The 23,948-nt window shown below is 43.6% G+C and overlaps 1 protein-coding gene across 1 annotated transcript in view; it reads right to left on the bottom strand.

Moving 5' to 3' along the window:
- Window positions 1–1,335: 1,335 nt before the first annotated feature.
- ANXA2 (annexin A2) overlaps window positions 1,336–23,948 on the bottom strand; it is a 59,393-nt gene continuing 36,780 nt past the window's right edge. Inside the window, exons 6-13 of the mRNA XM_040342975.1 lie at window positions 20,198–20,288; window positions 18,459–18,538; window positions 16,297–16,356; window positions 15,765–15,858; window positions 12,053–12,148; window positions 10,501–10,559; window positions 2,319–2,441; window positions 1,336–1,573 (exon numbers count right to left, since the gene is read on the bottom strand). Of these exons, the coding sequence (XP_040198909.1) occupies window positions 1,514–1,573; window positions 2,319–2,441; window positions 10,501–10,559; window positions 12,053–12,148; window positions 15,765–15,858; window positions 16,297–16,356; window positions 18,459–18,538; window positions 20,198–20,288 (663 nt within the window). The 3' untranslated portion in view covers window positions 1,336–1,513. The remainder of the gene's footprint in view (window positions 1,574–2,318; window positions 2,442–10,500; window positions 10,560–12,052; window positions 12,149–15,764; window positions 15,859–16,296; window positions 16,357–18,458; window positions 18,539–20,197; window positions 20,289–23,948) is intronic.

Genomic DNA, 23,948 nt, shown 5'->3' with positions numbered 1-23,948 from the left:
CAGTCTGGAGTGCACACATTTTTGGAAATCATTAAGCAGAGACTTGTCTGTACATTGGATTGTCAATCCTTTATGAGGACAGTTGTTCATCTTCCTATATTACTAAAGTGCTTTTTACATGGCCAATTCTATTTTGTAAGATTTTTAACACCCAAAATCCCATTCTGAGAGCTACCAGCCGCCGGGTCCTTCACACCAATATCAATTTTGCAACGAAAATCACCCAATGAACTAATATGTTTTCACATGTATTTAAGACCCCTTTAACACTGAGGCGCTTTGCAGGCGCTATATCGCTAAAAATAGCACTTGCAAAGCACCCTGAAAGAGCCGCTCCATTCACTCCAGTGGGAAAGCCCAGAGGGCTTTCACACTGGAGCGTTGCGCTGGCAGGACATCAGAAAAAGTCCTGCCAGCAGCTTCTTTGCAGCACATTAGGAGCGGTGAATACACCACTACTAAAGTGCACCTGCCCATTGAACCCTTTTTCAGCCGCTAGCGGGGGTTAAAAGCTAGCGGATGAAAAGTGCCGCAAAAACGACGATACAGCGGCACTAAAAATAGCAGTGTTTTACCGCCAACACCTGGGGCGGCTCAGTGTGAAAGCCCTCTAAAAGGAAGGTCAATGAACATATGCGATTTGAGGGTTTCAATTGTAAAAAAGGTTTTGATGTTTTATAAATTGAGGCAAAAGCAAGAAAGTATTGCTAACTTCATCCAGCCAGGTGTTTTCCTTCTCTTGCCCAAATGCAACCAATGAAACCTTTCTCTGCATTTAGTTAGGTTTGAGGCAATTCCATGTAAGCCCATGCTTCTTAAGCCCCGTACACAAGGGCCAAATGTCATGTGGCATTGGCTGGTTCAATAGAAACTGTCTGACATTTGGCCCTTGTGTACTGCAGCCTTTTCCGCCGGCTTCTGTCGAAGGGGCATCACCATAAAAGGTCTGGTGATCATGGGCAAAGAACGCTGATCGAAGTGTTCTGGCGAGGTGGCCATCCTCATCAGAACAGTGGTGGAGATCAATGTGCTAACATCGGACTGTTAGTACAGCAGCTCCGACCTGAGCTCTGTTTTTTTAGTTCAGCCCACCGAGTTGAAAAAAAAAAAAACCTTGCCGTTTGTAGTAGGCTTTAGTCCACATGCAAATAGGATGGCTGATCCCATAGTTCTTTCTTGGCTGCACCCAAGGATTCCTGGACTGTGCTCAGTGTTGTCTGTCCACCACACACCATGGAATGGACTTGATCAGCAAGATAACCAATTTTGAATAGTGATGGAAAAAACCCAACGACATGCATATTCACACAAAACAAAAAAAACACACAAGACAGGTTACAGAAAAAAAATATACATATATTTAGATGTTAGCATTGTATTGGTCAGTACATTGGAGAGGAGCAGCCAGGCGACACTGGGATAGAAGGTCGATGGGAGCTCTGTGCAGAATATGGTCAGGACAAGCAGTAAGGCATCTTAAGGGGGGGGGGGGGGAGCAGGAACAACATGTAGCTCAGTCATCTCCAGCACATAGGTTTAGCAGGGCACGTTGATAGTCTCCTTTTGTGTCTTGCTGCAAAGACAAAGCAATGATCAATTTAAAAATGTATTTCTACACACAAAGTATCTATAAATGCTTCAAATATAGACCCCCCCACCACCCCCGGTGATACCACATGCAGTTTATGTAGGATTTACTTAATATATTAACATTTTGAACCCCGTTATAGTTCGTACAGGCTGCATTCCCACATGCACACTGCTTATGAATTTAGGTGATGTCCACAACAGGATCCAGAATGATCACACAATGAGGATTACAATTAAGTCTTATATTGAATTACATTTAAAAAAAAAAGTGTGGGGGGGGGGGCACAAATGTTACTAAATGTGTTGCTGCCCTTAGCTAATAATTCTAGTTGCAACAGCAGCATGAATAACGTCAGCACAAGGTGGCATGCTGCATAAAGGACGGTTATCAGTGTGTAAGGAGCATCTACCACTCACCAGCCGTGCGACCTTTACTATATTACACACCTCAAGCTGTGACTTTGTGCTAATTTTTTATTTTGCCAGAAGCTGGTTTGTATGCACTTAAATGGATATGCCTTGCTGTCTAACGCTAAACCAACAATAGTCCTGCAGTCTGAAAACTGCACAGCAGACAAGCAAATAACTGAATGGGCCGGGTGACCCCGTGCCCCAGCTACCCTCAGTACTACAGTTTGCACTTGAAAATATCCAATTATGTGTTTGACAGCTGGAATAATTCTTATGCAAGGTCACAAAAATAAAAAATAAAGTTGTATCACACTTACTGAAATGAAGTAGGACAGAGATTTGTTATATTTCCTCTTGAATTCTGCCTTGATTTTAAGCAGGTCTACCTCACAGCGGGACACCATATTCCGGATCAAGATTTTATCTTTGGTGCCTTTTCCCTGGAAATAAAAAAGTTACAGGTTAATTCCCAATTGAATACTGACAATTCACAACAGACAAACCTGCCTTTCAGTTCTAAAGTAGTCTACAAGAAGGACAAACTAACTAGACCTATGAGAGGCATGCTGGTCAGAAATCATAAAATAAAACGTTTTTCTTTCTCATCCAGTGGGGGGTACAGAAATGTAGGCAGCTCATAACAAGGTCACACTTGCTGGCAATCTGTGGCAGTTTTCCATATGGAGAACTGCGGCATTCTCTGTTAGTTAGGGGCAGCCCTGCGCTAGTTTCTATTTCAGACCAGGCACAGAAGCTGCGGCAGGTGGTATATACACTATCTGCTTAGTTAATGTGGTGCACGCCACTCTTGACCATTTCTGCACAGGAAGCCTAGCTAGTTCCCGTCTGTGTAGGTTTCTTTGGGCTGAACACCACAGTTTTTTTTTTTAATAAACATTGGTTCTTTATTGAGCAAAGAATACAGTACATGTAACAAACACATTCGGCCAACGCAGCCGATTGGCATGACATTATATATGAACGGCAGTCACATGAACAACATCCACAATAAGCAGAGAGAATAACAGAGAAATTAGTTAGGTGCACATATAAGAGTCTTTAAGGCAGGATCAGCAGGGCTAAAAACAAAAAACAACCTACCAAGAGGAGAAATCTCAAGGAAGCATCACTAAACCATAGGGAAAAAATTTAAAACGGAACAGGGCGCCTCAGCAGAAGTCCCGCCACCCCCCAAGGAGAGAGAAGGGAGATCACCCCTCACCAGGAGACAACCACAACTGCCAAACTTTATCAAATTTCCATGGGCATCCCCTGTTGATATATGTCAATTTGTAAAGAGGGAGAGCAGTATTAATCATCGCCAACCAGGAGGATATGGATGGAGGATCAGGAGAGGACCATTTGCAGATAATCGCCCTCTTCGCATAGAAGAGCAGGTATGCTATAAGCAATTTGCTATGATGGGACCTCTGTTCATCATCAGGTATACCAAGTAGGGCTAGCTCCGGCGTCAGGGGAAGTGAAAGATCTAGTTTAACCACTTCCCGCCCGGCCTATGGCCGATTTACGTCCGGGAAGAGGTTATGAAATCCTGACAGGACGTTCTAGAACGTCCAGCAGGATTTCATGCCGCGCGCGCCCGTGGGGGCGCGCATCGCGGCGATCGGTGATGCGGGGTGTCAGTCTGACACCCTGCATCTCCGATCTCGGTAAAGAGCCTCCGGCGGAGACTCTTTACCACGTGATCAGCCGTGTCCAACCACGGCTGATCACGATGTAAACAGGAAGAGCCGCCGATGGCTCTTCCTCACTCGCGTCTGACAGACGCGAGTAGAGGATAGCCGATCGGCGGCTCTCCTGTCAGGGGGGGTTCGCGCTGATTGTTTATCAGCGCAGCCCCCCCTCGGATCGCCACACTGGACCACCAGGGATGCCCACCCTGGAGCACCAGGGTGGGCAAAAAAAAAAAAAAAGCCAAAAAAAAAAAAAAAGTCTAAAAAAATAAATAAAAAAAAAACATAAAGAAAAAAGATGCCAGTCAGTGCCCACAAATGGGCACTGACTGGCAACAATCAGTGCTGCCACCCCAGTGTCCATCAGCGCCACCCCAGTGTCCATCAGCGCCACCCCAGTGTCCATCAGTGCCACCCCACAGTGCCCATCCATGCCCAGTGCCCACCTAGCAGTGCCCATCTGTGCCACCCATAAGTATCCATCAGTGCCGCCCATGAGTGCCCATCTGTGCCGCCTATGAGTGCCCAGTGCCGCCCATGAGTGCCCATCAGTGCCGCCTATGTGTGCCCATGAGTGCCGCCTATGTGTGCCCATCAGTGCCGCCTATGTGTGCCCATCAGTGCCGCCTATGTGTGCCCATCAGTGCCGCCTATGTGTGCCCATCAGTGTCGCATACCAGCGCCGCCAATCAGTGCCACCTCATCTGTGCCCGTCAGTACTACCTCATCGATGTCCATCAGTGCCATCTCATCGGTGCCCATTAGTGCCGCCATATCAGTGCCCGTAATTGAAAGAGAAAACTTATTTACAAAAAAATTAACAGAAAAAAATAAAAACGTAATTTTTTTTCCAAATTTTCAGCCTTTTTTTAGTTGTTGCGCAAAAAAAAAAATCGCAGAGGTGATCAAATACCACCAAAAGAAAGCTCTATTTGTGGGGAAAAAAGGACGACAATTTTGTTTGGGTACAGTGTAGCATGACCGCGCAATTGCCATTCAAAGTGCGACAGTGCTGAAAGCTGAAAATTGGCTTGGGCGGGAAGCTGCGTAAGTACCTGGTATGGAAGTGGTTAAGGTTAACCAATTCAAACACCTCCCTCCAGAAATTCTGAACTTTGGGGCAACCCCAGATCATATGCAGATAATCACCCATCTGGACCAAGCAACGAGGGCAATGAGGGTCCCTGTCAGGGTAGATCCTATGCAATCTAACTGGTGTAAGATATACAGCGGGGATCGAAAGTTTGGGCACCCCAGGTGAAAACTTGTATTAATGTGCATAACGAAGCCAAGGAAAGATGGAAAAATCTCCAAAAGGCATCAAATTACAGATTAGACATTCTTATAATATGTCAAAAAAAGTTAGATTTTATTTCCATCATTCACACTTTCAAAATTACAGAAAACCAAAAAATAGCGTCTGCAAAAGTTTGGGCACCCTGCAGAATGTATAGCATGCACTGCCCCCTTTGCAAAGCTGAGACCTGACAGTGTCAGGGATTGTTCTCAATCATCGTCTTGGAAGACTGAGTGATGTCAATCTCAAAGCCCCCGAACCCTCCTGACCAAAATTGCCAGAGGCTCCAGTGCCAAGGCAAAGAGGCCAAGAGAGAGAGGACAACCTTGCCGAGTGCCTCTGAACAACAGAAAGGGATCCGAGACCCACCCATTAGTACGGACCCGCGCCCTTGGGCTCCCATATAGCATCCGTATCCAGTGAATAAAATTAGGGCCGAATCCAAAACCATGTAGGACCTCCCACAGATATTCCTATTCAACCGAATCTAAGGCCTTTTTGGCGTCAAGGGAGGCAACTACACGAGATCCAGTTGAGTCATGGGTCATGCTCCTCTAGGGTGATGTCCTTTTCCAGAGCCATCCTAGAACCCTCTGCCAACACAGGGAAGTCAACGGTCCCCAAAAAGGCCTGGAGTTCAGAGAACAGGTAGCGAGCCCTAGAGGAATAGACCTCCCGAAAGAACTGGGAAAACCGATCATTAATGCCCTCTGGAGATGTAAGCACCCGTCCTCCCGCATCCCAGCTATATGAGTAAAAGGGATGTGCCCCCTAGCCAGCAGCCGACCATTTTTGGTCCCGTATTCAAACATTCTCTGGGTCGAGTGTAGCATGGCTTTCTTAGTTTGGTCAATCCTACACAAGGATAGGTCTCGGAGAACCCGCTGCCACTCATAAAAATTAGCGTCAGAGGGGGAAGCCACAAATTCCCTCTCACACCTCCCAGCCTCCTCCTCCCTATCCACCAGGGTCTTTGCCCCCACCTTCTGCGACAAGGAAATCCGGGAAATGTACTCACCCCGAACAAAAACCTTGAATGCATCCCACCTAACACCGGAGCCAACCAAGTCCTGATTCAGAGTCCAATAGTCACATATAGATTCCTCCATACCCTCCTGAATCCCAGCATCTAAGGCCCAGTATCTGTACAGGCACCACAAACTCATACCCCTGGTCTCCCCAAGGGACACCACGATACAAATGAGGGCATGATCAGAAATTCCTCTAGCTAAGTGGCAGGCCCCCCGAGTCCAGTTAAGGGCCGGTACAGAGCCAAACACTAGGTCAATCCTAGATAGGGTCTTATATGTGGCAGAGGGACAGGTATATTCCCGGGTACAGAGATGAAAGTGCCTCCACACATCTGTCACACCATACGCCTCTGCCCACCAGGAGAGGTCCGACGAAGGCCTAGCATAAGGGTACAGCCTGTGCAGATCCTGAGAGAGAACCATATTAAAATCCCCAATGACATAAAAATGCGGTGTGTCATACTCCAGGATAATCCCCATAAGATCATACAGCAGTTGTATTGAGGCTGGCGGAGGAAGATACACTCCAGCCAGTACCAATCGCTTATCATATATGCTAGCATGTAAAACCACATACCTACCCCTGGGATCCGTGTGCACCTCCAAAAGCTGGAAAGGCAACGATTTCCTAACAAGCACACTAACTCCTCGAGCATAACATGAGTAAGTGGAGTGATAGGCTTAACTAATTCAGGACCTGGACCCGTCAAATGAGTCTCCAAGAGGATACAAACATGAGGAGCAGCCTTTTGTAAGTATTGAAACACCAGGCACCTCTTAACTGCCAAATTAAGGCCCTGGGTGTTTCAAGAAACAATCTTTAGCTAGGTCATGTTACCCCATGATATAGATACACCAGTAGTGGTGCAAAAGGATGTAAGGCACGAATATCCCGGGAGCAGAGGCTCCCCCACCTCCCCATCCCCAATCAGTAGTCGAAGAACCTGTAGGACGAAAAGGTCATGCATGTTATAAGTGAGCAAGTTAAAACAGAACCCCTTAAAAACTGCAACCGCAGCACAGAAAACAAACCACCCCACCCCATCCCAAACATGGAGAGCATTACCCCCGAACTACAGACAACAGGTCTGTCAAACCAAGTCAATAAGGTAGAGGTCTATGAACCAGAGGAGTCCGCACCCAAGTCCAGGTGGCAGTCCAAACTGGAGATGCCGGCCCACCACAGATCCTGCAGGGGAAAAAGAAAAGAACCCCATAGCCGCACATATAGTCTCCATAGCTATACCCGATACACAAAAGGATAAGTTACCGTATCAAGGGCAGTCTGGTATAGTGTCAAGTCAAATAGGGATACACAGGGCACCACAGTAACATTAGGTGGTGAGCAGATAAACTTCACCTGCAAGCAGGGGCACAAAACTTAAACGTTACAGTACCTGAGAGCAACAATAGTTCCAGCAGTCCACCGGACAGAACTCCCTGGGGTCCAGCCAAAACAGAACTTGAACAGATGGCCAGGGCAGCAAGGGGAGGTAGTCCAGAATCACGAGCCAGGAACAAGGGCAGCACAGCTGCAAACTCACAAGCAGAGGCCACCTCTCCCCTCTCAGCGATGAGGCGGCAGGGTATCGATCCAGGAGAAAGCTTCCCTGCAGGGACGTAAAGAACATAGTCGTCTCCCTATCCTGCACACGTAGCCGCGCAGGAAACAGCATGCTGTAGCGGATAGCACGGGCTTGTAGCAGGGCCTTCACTTGGAAGGATTTCCGCTGTTTCTGTGTCTAAAGCGAATAATCCGGGAAGATGAGCAACTTGGTGTTCTGATAGCGCAGCTCCCCCTTCATCAGCGCCGCTCGTAGCACCTCATCCCGGTACCGAAAGTTCAGAAAACTGAGGATAAAAGTGCGGGGCAGACCCCCCACAGGGTTTGGCTTAGGGGGGACCCGGTGAGCTCTCTCCACAGCATAATAGGGGCAAAAGGTTTTACAGCAGATCCTCCACAAACACCGCCGGACTCTGGCCCTCCGCCAAACTGACAATTCAGAGGTTGTTCCTTCGATTCCGGTTCTCGGCGTCGTCAACTTTATATTCCAGGGCCTTCACCTTATTCTGCATGGTCCGGATAGCCGAGAATTGCTCATGCACGGTGTCTTCCACAGCACTCACTCGCTCCTCCGCCTCCGTGACTCGAGTGCGGACCTTGTCAATGTCCTGCCGCATGTGCCCCATTTCAAGCTGAACCGCCTCAATCTTGGTCGTTAGCGCCGCCTGGCAGGAGGCAATCGCGGTCATAATGTCCGCCACAAAGCTGGGCTGAGGCAGTGTCTCAGGCAGCTGAGTATCATCCGGCATGTCTGTCTGAGACACCATATTGACGCCCTTCCTGTCACAAGGACTCACACAGGACGCAGGGGGAACTAGCTGGATCTCCTCGATCGGCGGAAAACTAACCGGTTTACCCCTGCCAGATCCTCCCTTGTGCAAGCGGGATTGCATCGGTATAGGGCCCGGTCAGCAAAGCCCCAAATTACGACCAGGGGACGGATAAATTCTCAGGCAGCCAGCAGAGCTCCGAGAAGTGCGACCGCTCAGTCCTCCATCTTGGCCACGCCCCGAACACCACAAGTTACTTTATTTGTTTGGATCACCAGGGATTGTGGTGTCCCTGAACGTTTATTACTGGCTACCAACTGTCTAGTTTTCTGTAAGTCCCTACGCCTTGCCTTATCCTCCAAGCTTAAGCTGCCTTACCTCTATGTTGTTGTTACATCTGTTCTTGGACACAAAAGAGGTCCATCTCGCTGTAGCAGGTTAACCCAGATTACACCACGCTAACCGCTCTGGAGAGGTTTGTTCTGTGCCTTCTGAAGGTGCCAACATCTGCAACCTGGGATCCTCTCCTATGAATATAGAGTTTTAACTCATCGCTGGAGTTCTATCTCTACCAGGTGAGGCCAACTCCTCTGCCTTGTTGGCACAGATTTTTACTACAGCCACACAAGACTATGGCCGATCTATCCTCGGCTGCAGTAAGCCTCTGAACCATTTATCAGAGGGGCCATTTTTGATTTGGAGTCACTTCAACCTCTACCTCAGTGGTCATCAAGCCTGTCCTCAGGGCCAATTAACAGGCCAGGTTTTATGTATTACATTGGGGAGATGCAGATTGGAATACTGCAATCACTGAGCAGCAAATTATATCACCTGTGATGCATTTCAGTCATCTTGTAAACCTGGCCTGTTAGTGGGCCTTGAGGACAGGGTTGATGACCACTGCTCTACCTGACAAGATTATCCATGAGGAGTTACAGTTTTCTCAATTAAAAGATTGTTTCAGCCAAATCTGGAGAATCTGCCTAGTAATTCTAATCTCGGGTGCTTCAGAGTTCCAGCAGCTGCAAGACCTTCCTATTGCACTCACTCTTCCAAGGTCTTCCTCAATCGGGTTTAGAAATACTTTCACATTCAAGGATCCTACTGATCAGCAGTTGCAATCCCGCTTTAAAAAAACAGTTGTTGCAGGGTTTGTTGGCCATTGTTCCAGTCCCTGCGTCAGTTCAGTCAGGGGTTGTACTCTATCATGGTCACTGTTCTCATTACCAGAGCAACCATCTATCCTCCTTTAGCGGTCCAACGGTTTTGCATGGTACCCACCTTTTTTTTTTTTTTACTTACACATCCTGGCAGTAAAAGGGGATTATACTGAGCTGGACTACAGTTTTATTTATTTTTTGACAGTACCTAGACCCCATGTACGTGGCAGTATTATCCTAAGGTGAAAGGATCCCTATGTCCATCGATGGACTTTAAGAAAATAATTTTACAGTGGGTACAAATTCCTTTTCCCTCCTATACTTCGATAAGAGTTAAAGTACAGCCATACCAGAAAATAGCATTGCTCCAGGACCTAGTGTAGTCTGGAAAATACGAGACTTAGGATTCAATGAATGCACACACAGTTCTTGTGGGTCAGATTACCATGAACATTATTAGTATGTTGCAGGGCAAACTACAGTATAATAAGCACTGTTCTCATTGTGTTTTATGGGAAAACCTGGCTTGACAGTCACTGCTGATCAAAGGGACTTTAATGCTTTTTCTTCCACAGAGACAAGGATGCAGCCCCTGAAATGGCAGCAAAGACGGAGCTCTGAATCTGCATGCTTGTTCCAGATCAAGTACAGTACAAGTACAGAAGCCATCTAGCATTTATGGAAGTAATGCAATGACAGCCTATGCATTTCTCTGCACATAGGTTTTCTGGTTGGGACCCTGAAACCCTGGACTTGCCAATCTATTTGACCTATTAAATGTTACATTTGCACTTGCTACACAATCAAGTAGAAGTCTGAGTTTTCTCACAGATTATTAAAATAGAATATGGTGTAAAGAGATGCAGGACTCATTTCCCTTCAATTATTTAAAGTTTGGAGGATAGGATTGACCTTTCATTTTTCTCAAGAGACTGAAATATTCTGTTAAAATGTTTAAAATGAATTGTGAATGTTGCTCTTACCTTCATTGACTCGTACAGCCTGTCTGCAAAATACAGGGGCTTGTTCTGAATACACTGCACTGTAGGAGGAAAACAATAAGGAGAGGTTACAACACCGATATATCAAGCTGGCCACAAAGGGATCCAAATAATCAATAGAGAAAAGCTGCAGGAAATGGTGTGATCCCAAGTATCTCAATCCAACAAACATTAGGGATAAGATTCAGGACCTACTGAACAAAATGGCCCAAATTGGTCACTTTGCCAGTCTGAATCACCAGATGCTGCAATATAAAAACAGTCAGGGATCCGAGGGCATCATTGGCCATATGGCACCTGTGGGTGCCCGCCCCAGCTTGCCTCTGCATGCAATAGAAAATGAAGGCATGGCTGAACACCATGACTGGTTTCCAAAATCCTTTATTGGACATCCCGAAGGGACACCACAGGACACAGGAGTTGCTTGGTAGACGCGTTTCACACAATACAAATGTATCTGGGGTATAGATCAAAGACTTCCTCTTACCTTTTATTAATGGTAAGAGGAAGTCTTTGATCTATACCCCCGGACACCTGTGTAAGGTAAAGGTGGGGCTATTTAAGGAGTATCAGTTAGACATACCTGTGTAATGATTAAGCACATTTGTATTGTGTGAAACGCGTCTACCAGGCAAATCCTGTGTCCTGTGGTGTCACTTTGGGATGTCCAATAAAGGATTTTGGAAACCAGTCGTGGTGTGCAGTCATTCCTTCATTATCTGTCACTGGGGATCCCCGGCGCTGTGATTAAATTATTGTAGTGCCGGGGATCTGTCATTTAGTGGCAGTAAACATGAAACGGGCGTCAAGAGTGACAAGGATTTACAATGCCTTTACTTATGATTGACTTGCATTGCTGGATGAAGTGACTGACAATGTATTTACATCTGGGGACATTAGTGAAATTTCTTTTGTATATTTTCAATTTAAATCTTTGTGGGAATGGGTAAGTGGTACTTATCTGTGGTGGTGAATGGTCTGAGCCCATGTGAGTTATGCGGTAACAGAACAACAATCCGTAAGTTTTAAGGATACGTGCAAGTTTACTCATAAAAATAACTTTGCTCACTATCCTCTTAAAGCCCAATATAGTAAACATTCAGCACAGGAACTAATGTATGCTTCCAAGACATGCTTCTTACACCCCTGACAAGTCGGGGTGTTAGTTTTTATGGAAATGTAAGCGCCAACATATCCTCTTCCTATCTGGCACACCAGAGGCTACAGTGTACTCTCCCCATAGGCCAGAGAGACAGGAAACTTTACAACCTATGAGGCTTCATCAGAAGGGGAGTATTTTTAATTCTAATGATAGAGGGGGCTGGACAGAATTATATTTTCTTTTCAGAGTAAACTTTTTACTTATCCTTCAGACTTAACATTCATATATATGGTTCACAATTTAAGTAACTAAGACATTGGTAAGCATACAGTACCCAACAATCATCTCTCTGTGTAGAGAAATGTTCATAGAATTTACTGATCCTCCTAATGATCTCAGTTTAAATCCGAGAAAAAAAACAAAAAAACTTACCAAGATTAAGGAACGCATTCTCCAGGTCACCTTTCACTTCTTTCTTTATGCTCTCCTGCATGTCATATGGGCTGTAGCTCTTGTACCTATCAAACACTAGAATGGAAACAACCAACATTATTATATGACGGCCAAAAAATAAAAAATAAAAGCTATGAAATATTAACAGGGAGAAAAAAAAACATATAAAAAATGTAAAAGCAGCACAGATTGCACATTGTTAGGCACATATGTAATCCCTTGATGTTAACCCCTTCCCAGCCAGTCTCATTAGTACAGTATTATCACTGTATTAGTGTCACTAGCGACGTCAGTGTTCGTTACCATTTGCCGACCGCCCACCGTTTGACGGAGACAGTATGGCACTACTGTACAAATCGCCATAGCTGTACCGTGGGAGCTTTAAGTATAGGGGGGGCACGCTCGCCGCGTGACGTAGGAGCCAATGCGTGTAAACAGACAGATCTCCGTTCTGTCAGGGGAGTAGAGACAGCTCATCTGTTCCCAGTACTTAGGAACAGCGATCGGTCACCTCCCCCAGTCAGTCCCATCTCCCCACTGTTAGATACACCCCGAGAGAACACACTTAACCCCATTGATTGCCCCCTAGTTTTAACCCCTTCCCTGCCAATGCCATTTATACAGTAATCAGTAGCTATTTTTAACTCTGATCTCTGTATAAATGTCAATGGTCCCAAAAAAAGTGTCCAATCTGTCTAAGCTCTATTTGTGGGGAAAAATTAACATAAATTTTGTTTGAGTACAACGTTGCAAAACCCCGCAATTGTCAGTTAAAGCGACGCAGTGCCGTATCGCAAAAAAAATTTCTGGTCAAGAAGGAGGTAAATCGTTCTGGGGCTGAAGTGGTTAATGACCTGCCCAAAAAATGTCTCTTAGCAGGAGATTGCCCACCACACTATCACAGTCATACTGTAATGGCGCTGATCATCGACTTATAGCGTAGCATCTATAGCTGTGTAACTTCCAATACAAATATCATAGTGTAGAGACACTATAACTTTCAGACAAACCAATTAATATATACTTATTGGGATTTTTTTTTCTTTTACCAAAGACATGCAGCATAGTATATGTTGGCAAAAATTTATGAAGACATTTTTTTTTTTATTGAATATATTTTAGAAATGAGAAAATATTCTTTTTTTTTTTTCAAAATGTTCGATCTTTTTTTGTTTATGTAACAGCAAAAACGAGTGGTGATCAAATGCCAGCAAAAAAAAAAAAAGGGAGGGGGAACCGCAATTTGTGTGAATAATAAAAAAATTGCCAGTTTGCAAAATCTTATAACAAACTATGGAAAACTTTTTTGTTTTTAAAACTTTTTCGGTCTTTTTTAATTTATTTAGCAAAACATTTAAAACAAAAAAAACAGTGGTGATTAACCACTTCAATACCAGGTACTTACACCCCCTTTCTGCCCAAGCCAATTTTCCGCTTTCTGCGCTGTCGCTGTTTAAATTACAATTGCGCGGTTATGCAACATTGTACCCAAACAGAATTTTTATCATTTTGTTCCCACAAACAGAGCTTTCTTTTGATCACCTCAGTGGTTTTTATTTTTTGCTAAAGAAATAAAAAAAAGGCAGAAAATGTTGAAAAAAAAAAAGTTTATTTTGTTTCTGTTATAAAATTTTGTAATCAGGGTTTCTCCTTCACTGATGGGCACTGATAAGGCGGCACTGACAGGCACTAAGGTGGCACCGACGAGGTGGCATTGATGGGCGGCACTGATGTGCACTGATAGGCGACACTGATGGGCAATGAAAGGCTGCAATGATGGGTACTTATGGATGGCACCGATAGGCTGCACTGGTGGCATCCCTGGTGGCACTGGCCGGAATTGTGGCTGGGCACAGATTGGCAGCTGCCTGGGCACCGATTGGCAGCTGCCTGGTTGTCTAGGGGGGCATTCCTGGTGGTCCAATGTGGTGGCCATCTCTGGTGGTCCTGGACAGGCATCTGAGGGGGGGCTGCGTTGATAAACAATCTGCACAGACCCCCGTCAGGAGAGCAGCCGATTAGTCAGACACGAGTGAGGAAAAGCCCATCAACGGCTCTTCCTGTTTACATCGTGATCAGCCGTGATTGGACATGGTTGATTACGTGGTAAAGAGCCTACATCAGAGGCTCTTTATCGAGAGCGGTGTCGTAGTGTGTCAGAGTGACACACCGCACCACCGACCGCCACGTCAATGTCAACAGCTGTAGGTCATGTTGGTTTTAGTGCATTGCATAGTGTCAATCATGTAACACTAGTAATCTCTAGAAGAGAAATGGTGCTCCTTCATTTTCTCTTCCTGTTCAACACTGCAGTGAAGCCTGGGCATACAGCCAAGACAGCCGATTTAGAGGAAAGGCACACACCCCCTCTCTCCTCATAGGCAAAGACTCTCAGAGGTATTCTGTGACATGAAAAGCTGCCTGCTAATCTATTTATAACTCCCTCCCCAACAAAAACTTCAGCCTACTTTTATCTCACGTGTCTAAGAATTTGTCAGAAGTTATCAGGCTGCTAACAGAAGGAGCATTGCCGGATCAGATTGGTTAATTACCGAGCTTACCTGGTTGGTCCGCCCACCTGGTTTGACTAAGCAATTTCATTATATATATGTGGCAATATGGGGGTGAAGGTAGATGCCCCAGTTGAAGTCCACTTGGACGAAACGCGTCGGGCTTGCTATACCTGCACCCCATATTGCTTTTATTCAATTTTTTACTGAAGTGATCACTTTCATGTCATTGGTTTTATTTCAATAAAACCTATCCTCTTTTACCTGCACCATCCGGAGCATTGTTTTCTTTCTCTTCCCTGCATGACTTGCTTGGATACAAAGTTTTTTCAAAACTCCATACCAGTGTGCACCTTGCATCAGTGGACACCACTGTTCGTATCACCAGTTGGCGTGTGAAGAATCGGACCCTTGGTTCCTGTCCACGGATTCGAGTTGGAGCGAGTACACCTATGGTGAGGTTCCAGTCTAGGCCTACAGCCATTCAACAGGATACCCCGTGGTGAGTCTACCACTGTACCAACATCCAGCCGAGCAGAGCCGAGCCGATCCCTTACATGCCTTTGTGATCTGTTGTCGCTGACAAGCAGATCCACGACATCTGGTAAGAGTATTCCATCTATTTCCGATTCTACCGTGCAGAAAGTTTTTCCAAAGATGAGGATGTGGTCATACACTCCATATTGATGGACTTTTTTCTTTGTGTTTTTCTTTTTGTGCTGGTTGTTTCAAATGGACACTCATTCACAGGTTATTGCGTTATCATCACATTGATGCATAATTTGTTCTTTATAAGAATTTTTAGCGCTGCATATTGTTTCACTATTTTATTTTCAATTTTTGTCATATTGCTTGTGTGGCTGCTCACTTGATATTTAGATCAGCGCAGTATTTCCCCCTTTTCACATGCTAACAGAAGAACAGAGCAGGAGAAAGCTACAGGACATAGTGCTTTAAAGAGAGATAAGAAAACACTGCAAATATATGTGCCTAGCTCAATTTTCATGAATCGGGTTTACATCCACTTTAAGCGGTTGGTCTGGAGTTCAGCTAAACGTTGGTCTAAAGTTCAGCTGTAAGAAATTTTTCCCCCAATGCTTTAAAGTAGGAGGTATCCAGCCTACAGCATATTTCAGGGAAATCTCGTTCATTTTCAGCCCAGATTTATATGAACGCCATACCTTTCTGTAGATGACAAATGCTTCTTTCGGTCATGATTGTAATCCACTTGCTTACATCTGTTCCCTTTCTCTTCACTCCGGCTTCATATAGTTCCTGTGCCGCAATAGGAATTCACATAAGGATTAGAGCCCCGATTCTGGTTCTCGTGTTATGGAAGAGTGAGAAGTTATGTACAGAAGAATTTACAATAAGGAGTGTCCTGGTAGATCAGGGCAGAAGTTATTTAATTTTAATTCTCTATAAATATCTAAACCCATACTAAAATAAAAGCCATATAGTAAAATCGAGTATTGGAGTTTGAAACTGAAGTTTCACTAGCTGGTACACTGGATAGAGACCCTTTACTATAGGCATAATAATAATAATAATACTATGGGTATAATAGGCCTGTTCATGTGGCTGGAGCCAGCTGCCTCTTTTATCACTTACAAGGGTTAGAAAATATTACCGACACTTTAGAGAACTACACTTTAATATGAAAAGTGTGTCTGTGTATAATGTGATTGCAGCATGGTATATAAATAGACTTACCCTGGCATCCTGGTCAATCTTCTCATAATCCACCACTGAACCATCCTCTTGCCTTTTGCCCTGCATACAAACATACAGATCATACAGGTCATTTTCTGGGGTTACAGATCACAATGATACAAAAAGTAGAAATAATTTTCCCGCTTCTTTTCAGTTCTGCTAAAGGTAAAGCTGTCAGAAGATACAAATGAAACGCAGGAATCGCCGCAATGATATTACATACAAGACAGTGTGGTGAGAAAATACAATGGACGTCAGTGTAGTAAGATTTCTACATTTTTAGAATCCCATTATATTGGTATTCGTGATTTCTGTAAAATTTAACATCGGCCAATATTTATGATTAGTGATAAAAAATAATCAGTACAAACACTACAACTCAATTGTATAATCCCCCATCTGATTGGATATAAAGAGATCACACTGTTTAGAGGAATTACATAGTTGATGAGAATGTATGTGACCATTAACATTAGATATAATCGGTGGGGGCATCGGCGGTAGAGCGCCGCTATTTTTAGCAGTGCTTTACCATTGTTTTTACTGTGCAGTGGCGCTTTGCCGGCGCTGCCCATTTATTTCAATAGGCATGGGCGCTTTAGGAGCTGTGTATTCACCGCTTCTACAGCGCCTCAAAAATGCGGATAGCAGGACTTTTTTTTACCGTCCTGCCCGTGCACCGCTCCAGTGTGAAAGCACTCAAGCTTTCACACTGGAGTGAAGGGAGACACTATTTCAGGGTGCTTTGCAGGCGCTATTTTTCGCGCTATAGCGCCTGCAAAGCACCTCAGTGTGAAAGGGGTCTTACTGTTCACATACAGAGTGAAAATAACACCTGAGCAAACAACAATGCCTCCATTCTTCTAGGTACACTTGCACAAAGTTTTTGAATTAACTTGTCAACTAGGCTGTCCCAAACATCTAGAAGAACTTACCATAGACTTGATGTTTAGAACAGAGCTCTGTGGGGGGCCAAACCATCATTTCCAGACTCCTTGTTCTTTTTTACATTGAAGATAGTTCTATATGACATTGGCTGCATGTTTGGGGTCGTTGTCCTGCTGCAGAATACATTTCGGGGCCAATTATACGCCTTTCTGATGGTATGACATGATGGGCATGTATCTACCTGTATTTCTCAGCATTGAGGACACCATTGATCCTGACCAAATCTCCAACCCCATTTGCAGAAATGCAGCCCCGGCCTTGCAAGGAACCTCTCACCATGCTTCAGGGATGCCATATCACCAGGGAGGTGTGTGATTGGTAGGGGTACAACGGATCGTCATTGATCCGTGATCCGAACGCGTCAACGTCCACGAATCGGCACACCATGCGATCCGCGGATTGAACCCATAGGAAAGGCCTCGGCCTAGCTCCGGAGCGGCGGCCATCTTGCTACACCCGGCGGCTGCCTAGGTGAGCTTCCCCAGAGCGGCGCGGGGAGATGTGGGGGGACATTACAGTGGGGGTGGGGAGATGTGGTGAACATTACAGTGGGGGGAGATGTGTTACAGTGGGGGGAGATGTAATATTACAGTGGGGACTATATATGATGATGATCCGATCCGCGACTCTGATCCGAGGAACGATCCAAACCTTGAGTTTTTTGATCCGTTGCACCCCTAGTGATTGGCCCCAAATTCTTCTGCAGCAACACGACCCCACACATACAGCCAATGCCATGAAGAACCATCTTCAGTGTAAAGAACAAACAGTCCTGGAGTCCTGATCTTAACATCATCGCAATTGTCTGGGATTACATGGAGACAGAAGGATTTGAGGCAGCCTACATCTACAGAAGAAGATCTGTTGTTAGTTCTCCAAGATGTTTGAAACAACCTACCTGCTGAGTTCCATCAAAAGCTGTGTGCAAGTCTACCTAGAAGAATTGGTGCTGCTTTAAAGACAAAGGGTGATCATACTAAAAATGTATTTGATTTCTCTTCCGTTTACTTTCCATTTTGTTAATTGATAAAAATAAACTTAACACTTCTATTTCTAAAAATATGCCTAATTTACAGCATTTTTTCACACCTGCATAAGACTTTTGCACATTACGGTAGATGGAGATACATGTCTCTATCCACCTTACACTCCAATGCCATTTCTTGGTTGATGCAAAATAATCCGTTACTGTAGGGCCAACTTGTGCCACTCACCTTAGCAAGCGCCACCATCAGTTTCCTAAAGTCCCCTGATGTGTCAGAAACAATGTCTTTCTCCAATTCTGTCTTGTATACTGGAAGAAAAAAAAACATTTTGGTCATTAAAAAACACTCTGAGGACCTCTACTGTTATATTCTAAACTAAGCATGTATTTACATCTACACACCACTAAGTGTCACACTAATCCCACCTCAATCGTGTGAGCTGAAGTGTTGGGCTGGTATTAAAAAGTGTTACTAAACCCAGGACCCTGCATTCGCTATATCTGGTCTCCCACAGCATGGAAACACAATAGTTTTAATAAATACAGTAGAACCTTGGTTTGAGAGTAACTTGGTTTGAGAGCATTTTGCAAGACAAGCAACATTTTTTAATAAATTTTGACTCGATATACAAGCGATGTCTTGATATACAAGTAGCGTCATGTCACAACTGAGTATAAAAAAGAAGAGAGGCGCCTCTAAGTGTAGCAATATCATTACTTTTAATGAAGGTACAACATTTTGCAACTCACATGGTTGATGATTAAAAGAGGCACATCTAAGTATGCAGGGATCCGGGGGAGGGGGAAGCTGTCCACATAGACCGTCCTCCTCACCACCATAGACATCGTCTCTTCCACGCTGCGCTCCACGCCTCAAGCCTCGCTTTCAGATCACTCTACTGCAGGGTTGTCTTCCTGGGTATGATGGAAGGCTGATAGTGGTGAGAGGCAGCGTGTGCGGAGGATGGTCTACATGGACAGCATTACCCCAGATGCCTGCATACGTAAATGTGCCTTATTTAATCATCAAACATGCAAGTGTCTAAATGTTGTATCTTCATTAAACGTAACCATATTGCTACACTTAGAGGCGCCTCTCTTCTCTTTAATACTCTAACTCCTGTTGGGTTTTTCTTCTAATCCCCTTGTGGATGGACATTTTATGGTTAAACTTATCACATTGCTATAATCTTTTTATCAGGACTATAAACTGAAGGACTTATGAATAAATGGTTGTGGAACTAATCATTTGAGTTTCCATTATTTCTTATGGGGAAATTTGCTTTGATATAAAAGTGCTTTGGCTCACAAGCATGTTTCTGGAACAAATTATGCTCGCAATCCAAGGTTTTACTGTATACCTTTTCTCATCGGCAGTCTTGTGACTTCTATCAGTGTCTGGTTAAAGCTTGAAGGAGGAGTTTTCATTCTCTCCGGATTGTCCTTTGAGGCTGCAGGGCACCTGACCCTCTGTCTGGACAGTGTGGATTGGCCCTGTGCTGATCACATGCACACTCCCAAGAAAAAAAAAAAAACTCTAGCAATACACACCAAACTGAGCATGTGCAGCCTGTCCCCAAGGCTCTGTTTTAGCAGGAGATGGATTGGGGACAGTAGAAGGGGAGGATAAGAGAAGACAGGGTCAAACAGCCTTTTTACACAATGCAGAGGATTAACCCCTTGGGTTCCACAGTAAGTATAACAAGCATGCTTTACTGCATATACAGACTGATGTTACTGTTGTGGGTTTAGTAACACTTTAAAGGACAGGGTGAAAGTCACAGGGACAGGATTATTAAAATCATTAAGAACAGTTGATATGTTTACTTTCATTTTAATAACTAATGGATTGATGACAGATGGAATGAGTAGCTCATATTGGCACGGCTTTCACCTTTTTATCCTCCAGTTTGTATCACATAACATATGTCTGTCTTAATTATGTTAGTGAAGTTTGCCAACACTCACACTCTTTGTATGCAGCCTGGATTGCGTGTAGTTCATCGTTATCTCGTGAGCAAATGATTTCAATAAGTGTGTCTTCATCTGTACCCAAGCCCTATAAATATAAAGTCAGCATTTTATTAGAAATACATTAAAACAATAACAAAATTACTTTTCACCACCATGTTCCTTGTGTATCTCAAAGTCTTCTCTAAAGGTCTACTCACACTAATGCACATTCAACATGTTACATGCATTGGGGCACCTAGCGTGTGATGTAGTGAGCTGCCAGTAATGGTACATGCACCTTTTCTGGTGCATTAGACAGCCTTGTTTAAAAGAATGCAATACATGTTGGTGTGCAACGTACTGTAAGATGCAGAACAAAAGGGAGAAAGAGGTAACAAACCTCTGGACTTTAAGGTGTCAAATCAAGAAAATATAATAACAATTACAATTAGATAACATTTTATATTTTATTACAACAATAAGAACATGATAGAATTTGTTTGTTCTATTCAAAGCATATACACACACTACCACTCGACATGTTTCGCTTTATACAGCTTCTTCAGGAGATTCAGTTGTGTTGTATTGAATGCCATAGATAACAAGGAAGACGAGAATAAATTTCATGTTGTTTTTGACAGAATAAAGTATCCATTATATATATATAATGGATACTTTATTCTGTCATAAACAACATGAAATTCATTCTTGTCTTCCTTGTTATCTATGGCATTCAATACAACACAACTGAATCTCCTGAAGAAGCTGTATAAAGCGAAACATGTCGAGTGGTAGCGTGTGTATATGCTTTGAATAAAACAAACAATTTTGATAAGGATGAACAAAAAATTCTATCGTGTTTTTATTGTAATAAAATACAACATTTTATCTAATTGTAATTGCTATATGTTCTTGATTTGACACCTTGATTTGACAGTCCCGAGTTTTTTTTTACTTCTTTCTCCATTTTGTTCTACTATTGTATTGGGATGTGGTGTCTGTTCTGATCTCTCTGCCCCATTTTCTATAAACATACTGTAAATGCATTCACATGCATACACTAATGCACCGTCACAATGTGAATGGGCCAAAAGACAAGCAGCCCCTCAGATGAATTATTGCAGAACAATGATACTTTTACCTATATACTATAGTGCTAACCCTCAAAAATCTTTTGGAAAAAAAAAAAAAACACAATGAAGAGATCAAGATCACCACTGGTCTTGATAAAGTAATATTTAGACTTCACTGTGATTTAGCACTGTAGAAGGATGCCATCACTACAAAGCCAAACGTATCTCGGAAACCCGTTTAGCAATTCCCTATAGTCACAAGAAAAAAAGTATGTGAATCCCTTGGAATTAACTACTCTTGGTCGCATGTCTTCAGAGAGAGCTTTTTTTTATATTTAAGTGTCTTATCAAAGTAGAACAAAAAATGAAAGGAAAGAGCAGGGGAGGACAAGTAGTTGAATAGAGGACCAAACCATGGTATTCATGTGCCAAATAGACTTTATTGTAACACAACATATATAGTAATGAAAATATACTCTCTAAGCACCATCAAATAGTTTCTAAAAAAGATTTCAAAGGGACGTTGTCACTGTAAAATATTAGACACGCAGGAATGTAAAATAAGCGCATAAACCATGGAGTAGTTGTATTTCCATGTATCTGAGCCACAGTGGTCTGAGTGGATTAATCCAGAGCACAGAGCTATACTTGTTCCTTCCAGGCTTGTTGTATGCTACATGTGTCAGGACACGGTATGTACAGAGGTTTTCCCAGATCTTTACTGGTCTGTTTGAACCATCCACATTGCCGTTTCCCTGATGAGAATCTTTTCTGGTGCAACATCCACTGGTGGCTAAAGCCTCATACACACGATCGGACTTCCATCGGACAAATCCCTGGATTTTTGTCCGAAGGGCGTTGGCTGTGAACTTGTTCTGCATACAGACGGCAGAACTTTTTCAGCCAACATTCACGAAACGACATTGTTTTTCCCGCTCTTTGGCAACTTCTGCTAATGTTGTCTTATAGTTAGCATTGGTTCGGAGCATGCGTGTTTGTACTGGGTATTTTGCTGGGCAAAGTGACGTATATTTACATATTTACATCAATTTCCGCCTGTGTCCCGCGATTGGGTCACAGAGCTGCAGAATGGGGAAAGGCAAGTGTAAACATGCCTCTCCCCGTTCTGCCTAGTGACACTGTCACTGATTGTTTGTTTTCTGTGATCGGGAACAGCGATCGGTGACGTGTCACATGTAGCCAGAGCCCCTAACAGTACTAATCACTCCCTAGGTCACACTTAACCCCTTCAGCGCCACCGATTGGTTAGCCCCTTCACTGCCAGTGTAATTTTCACAGTAATCGCTGTAAAAATTACAATGGTCCCAAAAATGTGTCAAAAGTGTCCGATGTGTCCGCCATAAAGTCGCATTTACGATAAAAATCACTGATCGCCGCCATTATTAGTGAAAAAATAAATATTAACCACTTAAGACCCGGACCAAAATGCAGCTAAAGGACCTTGCCCCTTTTTGCGATTCGGCACTGCGTCACTTTAAACAAACAAAATTGGCGTCTTTTTTTCCCCACAAATAGAGCTTTCTTTTGGTGGTATTTGATCACCTCTGCGGTTTTAATTTTTTGCGCTATAAACAAAAATAGAGCGACAATTTTGAAAAAAATTCAATATTTTTGACTTTTTGCTATAATAAACATCCCCCAAAAATATATAAAACAATTTTTTTTACTCAGTTTAGGCCGATACGTATTCTTCTACCTATTTTGGGTAAAAAAGAAAATCGCAATAAGCGTTTATCGGTTGGTTTGCGCAAAATGTATAGCGTTTACAAAATATGGGATAGTTTTATTGCATTTTTATAAAAAAAAAATTTTTACTACTAATGGCGGCGATCAGCGATTTTTTCGTGACTGCGACATTATGGCGGACACTTCGGACAATTTTGACACATTTTTGGGACCATTGTCATTTTCACAGCAAAAAATGCATTTAAAATGCATTGTTTATTGTGAAAATGACAGTTGCAGTTTGGGAGTTAACCACAGGGGGCGCTGATGGGGTTATGTGTTCCCTGAAGTGTGTTTACAACTGTAGGGGGGTGTGGCTGTAGGTGTGACGTCATCGATTGTGTCCCCCTATAAAAGGGATGACACGATCGATGCGCCGCCACAGTAAGGAACGGGGAAGCCGTGTTTAAACACGGCTCTCCCCGTTCTTCAGCTCCGGGGACCGATCGCGGGTCTCCAGCGGCGATCGGGTCTGCGGGTCCCGCAGCTTCGGACCTGTACGTACATGTGCCCAGCAATGCCATTCTGCCGACGTATATGTGGTTAATAAAAATGCCATAAAACTATCCCCTATTTTGTAGATGCTATAAATTTTGCGCAAACCAATCAATAAAAGCTTATTGCAATTTTTTTTTACCAAAAATATGTAGAATACGTATTGGCCTAAATTGAGGAAAAAAAATGTTATATATATTTTTGGGGAATATTTATTATAGCAAAAAGTTAAAAATATTGCTTTTTTTTTCAAAATTGTTGCTCTATCGGATCAAATACCACAAAAAGAAAGCTCTATTTGTGGGGGGAAAAAAGGACGTCAATTTTGTTTGGGAGCTACGTCGCAATTCTCAGTTAGAGCGACACAGTGCCGAATCGCAAAACATGCTCTGGTCTTTGGCCAGCGAAATGGTCCGGGGCTGAAGTGGTTAAACCAGGGGTGGGCAATTATT

The sequence above is a fragment of the Rana temporaria genome, chromosome 3, assembly GCF_905171775.1.
Source record: "Rana temporaria chromosome 3, aRanTem1.1, whole genome shotgun sequence".
Taxonomy (NCBI): domain Eukaryota; kingdom Metazoa; phylum Chordata; class Amphibia; order Anura; family Ranidae; genus Rana; species Rana temporaria.
Note: the sequence above shows the minus strand (reverse complement) of the source record. Positions and strands in the feature narration are given on the sequence as shown.